Source organism: Xenopus laevis, chromosome 1L (assembly GCF_017654675.1).
Source record: "Xenopus laevis strain J_2021 chromosome 1L, Xenopus_laevis_v10.1, whole genome shotgun sequence".
Lineage (NCBI taxonomy): Eukaryota > Metazoa > Chordata > Amphibia > Anura > Pipidae > Xenopus > Xenopus laevis.
Window position 1 is genome coordinate 128,401,536 of NC_054371.1, and position 13,998 is coordinate 128,415,533.

A 13,998-nucleotide genomic window follows, 5' to 3' on the forward strand; every position below is an offset into this window, starting at 1 on the left:
AAACATAATTTTGTAATTCTTGGAGGCCTTCTTATTTATTAAAAGATCCAGATATACAAACAAAAATGCCTAAGGAATCTGAATAAATATAATTAATATATAATTATACAATATATCATAATATAATTATTATTTTTAGTGTTTAAAATTTATCGATTTGGAGAAATGAAAAAATATGAATGTTTAGAAATTGGCCCCTAAGAGTCGCATTTACTATACAGTGTACAAACATCACTACAGTACTTTTTGGTTGCCATTGTGTGTCTTATCTCCTAGTACCTTTAAGCAGATAACCTTCAATGGTTAAACCCTGCAATTTTATGTACTTGATTTATCAGGACTAACTCCTGTGGTTTCACCGTAGAACACTGTTTCAAATTACCTTAATTTTAAGACCATCATCATTTAAAGACCACTGTGGGGAGTCGGTGCTTTTACATAAATATTTATAGATTAATAGCCTTATATAAAGTAAATACGTACATAAGTGCCCTCGTCCTGGTGGAACAATGATTAGAATTAATGTAATTCTTATACATATGTAATACTGTTAAGTGGGGAATATTTCTATATTGTTTCAGCAACCAACACGAGGCAGATGTTTTTATTTTTACATTATCTTTACTTAAAAAGTGTTTGTGGCATTAGCACAGATACACAACTATATAAAAGATATGGAGGATAGAATTCATAGTTACTTAGGATAAACTATTGTTGCTATGGGAACACATATTTATACTAGGCATTGCTTTTCTGTACCTTCTGTTGATAGCTATTTATAAATCAGATTAGGAGATTATTCTGTTATATTAATAAATTGCTGGTGGAATCGAAAAATGTTCCCATTGAATTTTGCTTTTAAAAAGGGAGATGTCCTCCAGAATGAAGTGAAATTGTAATTCTAAGTAACTTCCCATTATACAGCCATTAAAATTTGTCAACGATTTTTAAAAATAAATGTAATTGCCATTGAAAACATTTCACATCGCGGGCTGTTGGTCCCTGACTTCATACCAATGAAACATTTTATCAGCTTTCCTCCAGCCAAGACTCCACTTCCAACAATGCTGTCCATGTTTTGTGATTAACAGACCTGCGAATGTGGATCTAAACAATTACATAATCCATTTACTCTTTATCTGGGCAGTGCAAGGTGCTAAACTATGTGCCAGTTTGCAGCACCCACAATTATGCTGGAATATTTAGTACAAATAATTGCATAATAGAAACATAGATAATTGTGACACCTGCGGTATTTCAATTTACTTTAGGAAATAAGCCCTCAACTATCTGAAGTCCCTTAAATGCATGAAACGTTTTAAATAAATACTTATGAACATAATAAATACTTAACTTCTCTTTTCTGAAAGCTAATAGAAGCGAAAATGATCATTTTAATTGGGAATTACAACTGTGGTCGAAGGAATGTGGTTATAAAACAACAGCTGAATTAAGCAAATACGGCTTTACCTATCTCTTCATGCGTCATTGTCCCAGTTTTTTTTTTCCTTTCTTCTATTATATATTGTTTATTTTTCCATTCTGTGTGTCAGTTTGTTTATTTCTCCTCTTCCTTGTTTTTCCTCATTCATTATGGAAAGTGTCAGTGCTGGCTTCGATTCTATATGCATTTTTAGAGCCACTTTTCACTGAATTTAGTCTTTTGCCCTGTACATTTTTTATAGCTCTTTATAGATGATAGATGAGGAGAAGGCTACACTTGGTTGGGCTTGGGTCATGCATCATGAACACCCTCTGCCAAGATGCTTATTGCTAATGAATGAAACACAATATGCTTTTATTAGGAAGATGTGTCTTGTTCCTGCATCTTATGCTGTTTATACAGTAAAATAATCAGTATAATCAACACTGTAATAATACTAAAAAAATTGCACCTTCGTTTATTTATACTTTCTTATGGAAAAAAGGTGAAAAAAACTGTGCCTGTATTACAGTATCTCATTATATCAGTTTGCAGTAAAAGGATAAAAATGTTCTTTCTAATTGCAAGTTACATTTCCTCACTTGATGAGAAGGCATCCATTCCTTTTACCAGTGCAATTACATGGCCCTTTCAGTTGCTTAAGGAAGAGAAATCCACAATTAGTTATTGCCGTAAGAAAACCCTTTCCGCTGTTTACAATGAAACAGTTGTTTCCTATTCTTTTGTTTGGTTTTCACTGGCTTTGAGACAACTTGATGGTTCACATAATTTGCCTGTACAGACCCATAGTCTCTGATTTTCCCCCCACAAGCGACATTTAAACATTTTTAAAAAAACAAATGACAAAGACAAAATTTCACATTTGTTTTCCGAATATCTTGATGGAAAACATGCATAGTAACTAAATGTATGGGACCTGTTATCCAGAATGTTCAGAACCAGGGGTTTTCTGGATAATGGATTGTGCCGTAATTAATCTTCATACCTTAAATCTACTAGAAAATCATGTAAACATTAAATAAACTCAATAGGCTGGTTTTGCTTCCAATAAGGATTATTTATATCTTAGTTGGGATCAAGTTCAAGCTATTGTTGTATTATTACAGAGAAAAAAATGTGGATTATTTGGATAAAATGGAGCCTGTGGAAGACGGCCTTTCCATAATGCGAGCTTTCTGGATAATTGTTTTCCAGATAATGGCTCCCATACCTGTACTGTCTTTAGTAAAATGTTTACCAACTTTGTACCATGGGGTGGTGCAGTTTTTTCTGTGTATACTGAACCTAAAATGTAGCTGAGTATATGCTTAGATTCATTGTTAAGCAATGTCTGATTTGTAGGGGAAGCATGAAAAAGATTTATTTTGACACAGTTATATAAATACTCTTTATATTTTTAGTTTTACATTGGCATAACTTGTCAGGAGTTGCCACAGAGCGTGTGTGTATATATATATAACAAACAAATCAAAGTTGTGCTCACCACTATTTTTTAAAACCATTAGGCGGGGGTGCAATGAGGCTGTGACCACAAAATACATATAGTCAAACACAAGATTCCTCTGCACTCAACCCATTATCAATATATTTAAGACAGCGACATTTTGTGCATACTGCTACTAAAAAATGCCTTACCCTTTAAACAAAACAGGGATTGTTTGTCCATATACTGCAATATATTTAAGCTGGCCAACTACGTCAAAGTCATCCCATATCTGGCCAGTCCTACGCTTAATTTTGAATCAGATGAAAATTAAGCGTAGGACTGGCCAGATATGGGATGACTTTGACGTAGTTGGCCAGCTTAAATATATTGCAATATATGGACAAACAATCCCTGTTGAGTGCAGAGGACTCTTGTGTTTGAATATATATATATATATATATATATATATATATATATATATATATATATATATATATATATATATATATATATATATATATATATATAAAGGGTAATGTAATCCCTAATTTCTAATACACTTAAGCCTTACCTGTTTTCCTGTATACAGCTTCCAGGGCAAAACTCAGCATGCTGAACACAATGTCAAAGATTCGAGGGCAGGAGAAAGGCCCAGGTTACCCTCAAGCTGAAGCTTTATTGGCAGAGGCAATGCTCAAGTTTGGAAGGGAAATTGGCGATGAGTCAAATTTTGGTAATTACATTTTCCTTTTGCTGTACGGTATGTCATATTTAATATTAATGGATTCCATTATCATGTGTTGCTCAAGAGGTGCAGTTTTGCTCATTATGTTCTGCATATGTTGTTTCTCTGCCTGAGTATATGAATGGCGGTGCACAATATATGCTATCGTGTGTCAACACCAAGTTTACCCCATCTTAAACAAAAGTGTGTTACTTTAAAAATATTACTGGGCTAACTGTTAAATGCAAAAGATTGGTGGCACTAGTTTCATTCCAGTGGTCATAGCGGAATTGCAGAAGTGGCCTCTTATTACTTTGTATGGGAATTGGTGACAGCATAGGTGTTTCCTGTTTTTTCTCTGGAGATGATGATATTTTTTACCCTTAGGCTTAGCGCTGCTTGATGTAGGAGAAACAATGAGGGAGCTCTCGGATATCAAAGACTCCTTGGATATTGATGTGAAGCAGAACTTCATAGACCCACTGCAGAACTTACATGATAAAGATCTGAGAGAGATTCAGGTATGAATACATTATAAAAACAGCAAAGAAAATCCTTATACTAACAGAAGTCTCCTGGATGTTTTACATAGACTAAAAAGTAAATATTCTGTTAAATCCCTTACCCAGCACTAGAAGATATCTCTAATGTGCCATTTAGTTTTGCTGACCCAACTATGTATTTCTTAAAGGGTAATGGCCCTGTTAGGTAAGTACTATAGGGTTTAACTCTCTGCTTTTACAGTGGAATAGTTTATTTTATTATTTTCATTTTCCAGTAAATTCTATAAGGAGAGCTACTGTGTTAATTGGGAAACGAAAGTAAAATAAAATACATTCTGTAAATTGAGTATGTTTTCCCTTTAAAATCTAAACTGCAGCCCTCCAGAACTATTAAAGGCTGCTCCATCTATTCCTCAGCAGATGGAATTTTTTTTTCTGAATTTGTTTACAGTCTGCTGCAGCATCAGTGTTGTGTTTTTGATTTCAGCATCACCTTAAAAAGATGGAAGGCAGGCGTCTAGACTTTGATTACAAAAAGAAACGGCAAGGCAAAATTACAGATGATGAAATCCGCCAGGCATTAGAGAAGTTTGATGAGTCCAAAGAAATTGCCGAATCAAGCATGTTCAACCTGTTGGAAATGGACGTAAGTTATCTTTGACGTTTCTTCCTATGTACTCTTACATATATAGTATTTAAATAATAAAATATATAATAAAATATGACACTATTTGTTTGAAGGTATAACGCAATGTTTTGCTTTAATAATTTAATAATAATTTAATAAGAAGGTGTTCCTATAAAGTCTTGTAAAGTCTTGCCCGTAGGCTGGGTCCTCTGATCCAGTTTTTTCTCTCAAACCCTTTTTTGTTAAGTTATTGAGCCCTGTTTCTTTTAGATCGGTGTAAAGTGGTGTGTTACTTGCTGGCACTACTGTATATAAATGATGATGATGATGGATTTGTCCTTTTCTGTTTGTCAGATTGAACAAGTAAGCCAGCTCTCGGCTCTTGCACAAGCACAACTCGAGTATCACAGGCAAGCAACACAAATCCTACAGCAGGTTGCTGTGAAACTGGAGCAGAGGTAAGTCCTCATCATATGTAAACTTGATATTGCAATCTATACTGGATTAAGATATTTAATAGCAGATTAAAGGGAGTGTAAATGACAGGAGACATGCCTCATATACTGCATGCTTCAATGTCTTAAATATATATAAAAAATAGTTTTGTGCCCCATCTGATATCAGATATTATTGGTTTAAAAAGAAAATGAATCCCCAGCATTTATTTATTTAGGTGTGGTGGTAGTTATAGAAGTGTGAATACTGCCACCCCATCTTAATAGATCTTAGAGCTCACCCAACAGATCTCTCTATTGCAAACATTCATGTATTAAGTGCGTTGAAGAAATGAAAATGTAAGAATTTTTGTATAAATTAATACTTTAATGGATATATGTTTATATGCACTATTGAATAACAAGAAGTGAAGTAACTTGTTTATATATGCTGGATTTCCAATAAAAAACAAATTAAAATGCTGCTGTGGGTGGCATTTACATATCCATAACTTGGTAGAGCTCTGAACGGGTATGTTTGCTGATTTATGTTTTGCTAATTTAAAATGTACATCATCCTATTATGTGTTGTAATAATCATATGGCATGGTACCATGTTTCCACTGTATTTCAATATGATGTTCAAAATGGTGATTGTGCCGGTATTGGTGACCATATTGTATAGGCCTAAGCAGCATATATTAATTTATTTAATAATGAGGCTTAGCATGGAGTTCTGATAAAAAAAACAATGGATAGAGTAGACATTACACTCTCTATAAAACTACATTGGCCTGGAGACTAGACTCCAACGAGAAAACTAGAATCCAGCTATGGCTGAATTTCTGAAGTCCGGTCCCCCACTGCAGAGTGGTATGGACATTGATCCATGTGTGCCAGTAACACGTTTAGCTTGTGCTCTGAAGGGGTAGTTCAATACAGGCGTATTGCACATTGCTTTGTCCCTATCTTCTACTGTAATGCTTGCACACATCCAAAATAGTCCGTTTATATGTGTCTGTAAATGAATACACTTCACTTGTAGAGTAGTATTATCTCTTTACATAATTTAAGAAGTACATTTACCACCATGTCCTGCAGAGAAGCCAAGTCTGTTAATTAAGCCATTTGTAAATGTATTATTGGATGATATTGCAAAGTGTTTTTCCTTGTTAGCACACAAGGCTCTCTGATGTAGCTCGGGATTATGCTGAACTATAAACAGCAATGCTTAGGGCAATGTCTGAACGCTTTATTCTACCTTCCAGCTAACTATTATTAGCTTACTTCTCTACCAGATATTGTGTGGGAGGTGGGCTTCTACTAGTAATGATTTGTTACCTACTTCTTTTACCAACAATAAGGGTGGCAAATAAAAGTATATCATCATAAGAAACAGACTCACTTTCTGCATTTTATGTATTCTCATGTCCTTATAGACAATAAGGTAGCATTGGGCTGAAGTTTGTTCTGTACAAAATGTACTGGATGAGAAGGCTTCAGAATCCACTGATTAATGTCTTTGCAACCCATATATCATCCAGCATATCTGAGCTAGTAGGTAACAAATAAACTCTATTATTGGCTCCAGATATTGAAGTTACTACAAATTAATGGAATAACCTGTTATGTATGATGCCGGCATACGTCACAAAGCTTTAAATCTAATGGCTCATTCATTTTTTACCTAGATAGCAAAAAAATGAGCTGCCCCTCTGGTAGAGAAATATAAATATATGCTTAAAGGCATATTGTCCCTGTAAATCACTTGTAGCAGCCCTCTAAAAACCCTTATGGATCAGTCAACAGATGAAGGGGATTTTATAGATAAATCAAGTGGAAGCAACTGTCATCATCTACAAAGTAACAGAAGGTTTAATGATATTGCCAGACATGTGCAAAGTTTGATGCTCTTCGCTCCTATCCGATAGGTTCTATACTTTTTCAAGTGACTTAAGATCTATCTGTGCACAACTGAATGATTCTTATCTTATTTTTTTCCCACTTTTTTATAATATATATTTTTAATCCAGTTACCTAATTGAAGGACACTGACCAAGCAACCATGCAATAGTTTAAATGAACTAACTAGAAGTTGTACAGGAGACTGCCCATATAGAAACATAAATCAAACAAATGAATCAGATTTTTGGTTGCATGGCTCACTGACCATTGTGTAAATAACTGGTAGAATGACAATTCTTGCAGGTAAAAATTCAGCTGAAATTTATAATCCTACATCCATATGGGGCATTGATGAGTGCAAGTGCAGTGTGCAAAGTGCAATTTTAAATGCAAGTTGCCATGTTTTATACCCAAAATTCAGCATTATTCTACCATACTTCCTGCATAATTGTGGATGGAAGGGATCCACCTGATGCAGTTGTGGTGAATTCATTAAAATGCTTGCAACTGTGCCTGAATCGCCTGTATGTAACTTCTGGCAAAATGATGGCTGCTCACAATCCTTTAGGTGCAAGTGTATTGCGTCTATTAACATAGGCCACTGTTGGTACCCTGGGACTATGAACCTTTGAGGACCCCGTAGCTCCAGGGTGTCCTCTGTGTCAGCAGACAGGATTGTGCAGGGCAAAGGCAGCATTTATACAGAAGTGCAAGACGTGGCTTTGCAAGTAGCTTTAATGCAATGAATATGGAAAATTTTACACAACCCCAACTGTGCTGTGCACTCAAAATGATCCCTAATATCTTTTATTACAAATACACGATTGTGTGTTAGTAATAACGGACACTCCATCTCAGTCTCACACAACCACAACACATTAAGGCATCTTTTAAATGTCCCTTACCTATAGCATGAGGCTATGGATCGCATACTCGCCATGCAAAAAATACACAATTCACTCTTACTGCAGTACTATAAATAATTGTTCAGTAATCTCTCATAGTCTCTAATGAGCCAGGCTCATATATTGTGCTGTCATTACTCTACTCCAAGGGGAGTAATTATATTAATATTGTAGATTTGTAGATTTGAGTTTTATTTTACCAGTATAAAGTATGGGGGAATTTGGGTGAGTTCAGCAATATATTTTAATCGGACACTAAACATGTAATTCAATATGGTGTCTCTAAAACCATATAAGATGTATTTCAATATTTCTGTTCAATTTTACAGAGTAAGAGATACTTCAATTCAGCCCAGAAGAGAATATCAGCCTAAGCCACGCATGAGCTTGGATCTTGCACTCCCCAGTGAAAACAGCCAATATAATGGGGGCATTTCTCTTGCTGGGACCCCCAAACCATCAGGTAAATTGATTTCAAATATATATTAAACATAAGCATTCCTGTTTGTTTAAAAAAGCTGACCGTTTCTGCTAAGCTAGAAGGGGAAGACATTGTAGGCCACAACCCTACCAACCCCCACCCACTTCAAGTAGTGATCTTTGCAGCCTGGGGTAGAGGTACAATTATGATTGGTAAAGCAGGTACACTGGGTTCTTTAGAGGAGCCTGCTCAGTGAGCAAAATGGAAATGTTATGGGTGCTTTGGGATTTTTCTAATTTGAAACCTGAGCAATATTCCTGCACCATGACTAGTCACTAGGGTTGCCATCTGGCCAGTATCTTACCGGACTGGCCGGTAAAAATGATGGTTGATGCCAATGATATTAAAAGGGAAAAAAGATAAATATATTTGAAGGCCAGTATTTTTTTCCAGAAAAAGTAGCAACAAAAAGTAAACAACAGTGTTCCACCAGCGAATAAAAATTGCAATTTTTTACTAAATTTTTTTACTGTGGGAATCTACTAAATTTTTGTCATAACTATAACAGAGTAAAATATGTCGACCAGCTTTATAACTTCATAATTTTTTTTACACTGCCTTTTAATACACGAAAAAATAAACTAACACACACATATTTATCAAAGTCCGAATTTATCTCAATATTTTCTGCTACAAACTCCGATAAAATCTGCTCAGGTTTTTTACGATTATTTATTATTACATTTTCCCGAAAATTTGCTTTGCTGGAAAAAATCTGATTTTCACGATTTGTTTGGATTTTTTCATCCGATTTTCAAGATTTTTCGGAATTTTCACCCTGCATTAAACCCAGCACACATCAGAAAATCATTGGGACTTCTCCCATTGACTTATTTGTAACCTCGACAGGTCTGAGATGCTGGATTTTCAGATTCTGACTTTTCCATCCTCAGGGTTTAATAAATTCCAAAAAATTCTTAATTTTTAAAAGTCCAATTTTATTTAAAAACAAATCATGAATTTTTCGTGATTTTTGCATTTGGAGTTTAGTAAATAAGCCCCTAAATTTTCCAAACATTTAAAAATAAACATGTTTGGTAGCTTTTTCTCTAAATAACTGCAAAATAGGACTATTTATAAATACTCTTGAGTTGTTCTGCAGTTAGTGTCTTCAGACATTTCTCTTTAAATCAAATGCATTTTTCTTTTCATAGATTTCTAAATGATGTTAATATGCACAAGCCGGCTGTGTAGCTGAGATTGCATGGCACAGTTTGTTATGGGATACAATAAGCCAAGAATTCCACCCAAAGCCAATCTGTTTTTTGTCATTGTTTTTTTAGCTATTTGTTCATCAGCTCTCCATTGGGCATTTGAGCAGCTATCTGGTTGCTAGGGTCTTATTTGACCTTACAGCCAGGCAGTGGTTTGAACAAGAGATGGGAACATGAATAGTAGGAGGCCTGCATAGAAAGATAAGCAATTAAAAGTAACGATAACAAAAAAATTGCAGCTTTATAGAGCATTCGATTTGGCTGCTGGGGCCAAGGACCCCCATTTGAAAGCTGTAAAGAGGCAGAAGAGAAAGGCAAATAATTTAAAAAATATTAAAAATAAATAATAAAAACCAGTTGCAAAGTTTATAGGAATAGGGTTTTTGATACATACTAAAAGTTAACTTAAAGGTAAACCACCCTTTTAAGAGCTGGTTGGTAGGCATCCAGAGGCTTTGGCAAAACTGAAAACGCATGAATATTTATTTTACACATGAAGCTAAATGTTTTTTATCTTCATTTTAGGGGCTCCTTTGGACCAGCCATGCTGTCGATCATTGTATGACTTTGATCCAGAAAATGAAGGTGAACTTGGCTTCAAGGAAGGTGACATCATTACTCTCACCAATCAGATTGATGAAAACTGGTATGAAGGGATGCTTCATGGCCAATCGGGCTTTTTTCCAATCAATTACGTTGACATCCTGGTACCTCTGCCCCACTAAAAAGTCTAACACACCAGATTATACAGTTTGTACCACTGCTTTTACAGCTGCTTTCTTCAGATCACAAGTACAAATTGCAGTGGGTTTCAGTTGTTACATTCCATTGTCATTTTTATTGGTTTATATATATATATGTTATTATTTCTTCAAATGTTGTATTTCATTTTATCTGAGTCTTAGAGTCCTTTATATTGAGCAAATAAATAAATGGTATTTGTTGTGGAATTTCTCCTTTAAAATGGATTTAGTGCACACAAGGCACATATGGCAGAAATTACATTAAGCATTGACATCTCAAAGTGATATTATCCAACCAAATACACAGATTTGCTTCTTTGTTAGCAAACTCAATTATTTGCTAGGGGCCATGCTTTACAGTCCATGGTAGAGGTACAACTACAATTGGTACAGTGGGTACACTGGGTTTTAGGCACTTTGAAGAGTCTGCTCAGTGTGTAAAATGGAAATGTTGTGGGTGCTCCTGGATTTTTTTCATTTGAAATGTGAGCAATAGTCCTGCACCGGAAACGATTTGGTGATTTGGTTCTTTACCAATGCCCTAAACTAGTCATGGCTATCTACTATGGCTGTGTAATAATAGCTTTAATAGCCTGACCCTGTTCTGCAAGATGAACCTTAGTTGTAGGCTCAAGGACAAGCACTTTGGTTTTGCCATTTTTATGTTCTATAGGGCATGTGACTGCTAAGTACTCTTCAAACCCTACATCTCAGAAACCAATATCTCATATCAAGCACTCACGTGGCTCTGTATTCATGGCTGTATCTGTGTTACAATAACAGCAGTTCTGAATGAACATATTAGGAGCCTACAGCTGCTAGTCTGAGGGTTATGCTTTTATTTGGGTGGTTTTCTGGAGCAATGATGTGCTTACTGCAGGACTTGTGCATACCTTCTGTTTTAAGAAGGCCCTTACTGTATCTATTCAATGTAATCTGAAGTCTAGGCCTCACTGTCCAGTATCTACTGTCTGGCCATTGAAATTGTGCAGTTTGATGGTATCCTTTTAAGACAATTCCTTGTGTGTTATATTTCCATGCTATGCCGAAAAAATATGTAAGCCCACCTCGATTGCAGTGTCTTTTACTGTTATATAGGATAATTTGTTTTAGTAACTTTTATCTTGAACTGTTCCTAAGTCTTTAAAGGGATGTTGTCCTTGGAATAAGTGTTTACTTTTACCCGAAAACATGTGAAATATTGTCGTTTTGAAATCAAATATTTTACTTTGCTCCTTTGGCACTTGTGTGTGTGTGTGGGGGGGGGGGTCTGTTTCATGGGACACACTTTATTCTTCCTTTTTGAAGTGACATAAGCCTATCCAACTTTATGGGAGAGGTTTTAGATACTGTATATTCCCAGGATCAAAGCCAGAGTCCTACAAGACAAAATAGAGAATATATGAATGAGTCCTGAACATTTGCTACACTGCTGTGTGGCATGCCAGTGGCTGGCTTAACAATGAAAGAGACAAGTAGACTTACTTGAGACCATAAATTTGGTCATATAGACACAAATTCTAATCCTCTAACAAAAATAAAATAATGTGTTGAAAGGTTACGTTAAAAACAAAACAAAAACAAATGATGGTACAGGGATATGGAATCTCTTATCTGGAAAGCCAATATCCAGAGTCCATTGGGTTATTTATGTGATGACATTAACCCTTTAAAAGTTGTAGTAATAAACAATATACAGTTGTAAACTGACATTGTGCATGGGAACAGTTATATATAACAAATAATGTTGTTGCAGTTTATTCACTCTCCATGAATAATGAGCTTGCTTTCATTTATAAGTGCAAGATATATGGAAAAGTCTCTGATCTGCTCATTGGCCTGGGAACCAAACAATTTCAGATTGCCAGATTTGGCCAAGTATATAGATGGCCAAATTGGTAAAGGATCTGCTGATTTTTCAGTGTTGCCAAACAAGCGTATCTGTATGACCAGCTTAAGACGAGCTGTAGTGGAAAGCAAAACAAAAAAAATGCATGTGTAATATATGTGTGTGCCCATTGTTTTGAGCGCATTTGCTCCTGTAAAGCAAGGTGTTTATTAAAGGGATCTTCATGCTGTGAGTGTTGATTGGCTCTGCTGAAAATCGCTCCCAGACGGGTTAATAAAGTAGAGGAATGTGAGAAATGTGGACTAAGCATCCAGGGTGAGCAAAACATACAATATAGTCAAAGTGTGTTTTCCATATTATCAACTGGATGTTAAATCCAAACTGAATTGCGTTGCTCTGAGGAATATCCCAATAACAGGTGTGGGAGAGGAGTGCATATACAGGCACAAACATGCACATGAATTATTGAATAAAAAAATATGCATGCCGTGAACAGTTTTCCTTTGCGCTGACTGTATTTATCCTGCAGATGCAGGTTCTAGATGTAACTTCACCTTTAATCCGGTCTTTAAATGATGCCACACAGAGCTGAAATTCAAAGTTTGAGAATCATATTAAAAAGCCATTTAGGGATTTTATTACTTTTATTTTGAGCATTTTAACCCCCTTTTGAGAACCCCAACACCTTACTCACATTCCAGGCCCCCCTGTTTCCCATGACAAATGCCCTGCTTGCTGTCCCCAGTCATTTGGCCTTCTGCACAATATAGTATCCATTAATGAGTACACGTGGAACTTTGATTGTTCCTGTTAAGCAATACATTATAAAGGTATTTTTGCAAGATAGTATAAGCCTCTATATTTTTAGCTGAAGGCACATTTTAAGTATAAAAAGCGAGAGAACAGATTTATCAATACAGCATACAGATATTTTTGGCATAACCGTATGTACAGTATATATATATATATATACTGTATACATCTTTCCCTTTTTTTCCATCACATCTGCTTTTCATGTGAAAAACTACAGAATCCAACCCATTCCCAGACTCAGTGATGTAAATATTATTTGGTGATTCCTTTTGAACTAGCAGGTCAGGATTTTCATGGGAAAGGTGGCCACAACATAATGGATATTCTAGATGAAGGCTTGGGTTCATTTTGGGATTAATTTAAAACTAAAATGGCTTTCATTTTTCACTTGATCCCATCTCCTAAACTATTTAGAGAAACTGTGGCACAACAGACATTTTTATCAAATTATCCTTCTCATTCTGTAATATGAAGGTAGAGCTTATTGATACAGAACAAATTTGATGAAAATACTCATCTAATTCCCCCCAGACTTCCTTTGAGTTTTCATGAGATAGTGTTTTCTTATGGAATTGAATATGGCCCTTGCATTAATTTTTTGGGATCTTTATACAGGGGGTTAAACACAGCACCATACCCCTATATACATATATCTTTTAAACATCTTTTTTTTTCAATATGAGCAAAATAAAAATGCTGAAAATACATTCTGCGTATTGTTTTAGATTATGTTAATCATAAAACAGTTGTAATAATGAATAATAACTTAAGAGATAATGAGCCTCAGTATAAACGAATCATCTCTTCATGGATTTGTGATTCTTTTGAATGGCAGATAAGCAGTCCCAACATGCAGGGGGTTTATATGTGGACTGTCATAATCAGAACAATTACCTGGCAATAAGTAGGAAGTCTTCTGTTTTTCTGTT

The 13,998-nt window shown here is 35.4% G+C and overlaps 1 protein-coding gene across 1 annotated transcript in view; it reads left to right on the forward strand.

The window, feature by feature from the left end:
- The window catches only part of sh3gl2.L (SH3-domain GRB2-like 2 L homeolog), a gene marked incomplete at its 5' end in the record, with an annotated part of 62,301 nt that extends 51,687 nt beyond the window's left edge, over positions 1 to 10,614 (forward strand). Inside the window, 6 exon segments of the mRNA NM_001095475.1 lie at positions 3,460 to 3,603; positions 3,982 to 4,115; positions 4,585 to 4,743; positions 5,080 to 5,183; positions 8,299 to 8,432; positions 10,190 to 10,614. Coding sequence (NP_001088944.1) covers positions 3,460 to 3,603; positions 3,982 to 4,115; positions 4,585 to 4,743; positions 5,080 to 5,183; positions 8,299 to 8,432; positions 10,190 to 10,389 — 875 coding nt within the window. The 3' untranslated portion in view covers positions 10,390 to 10,614.
- Positions 10,615 to 13,998: the final 3,384 nt, after the last annotated feature.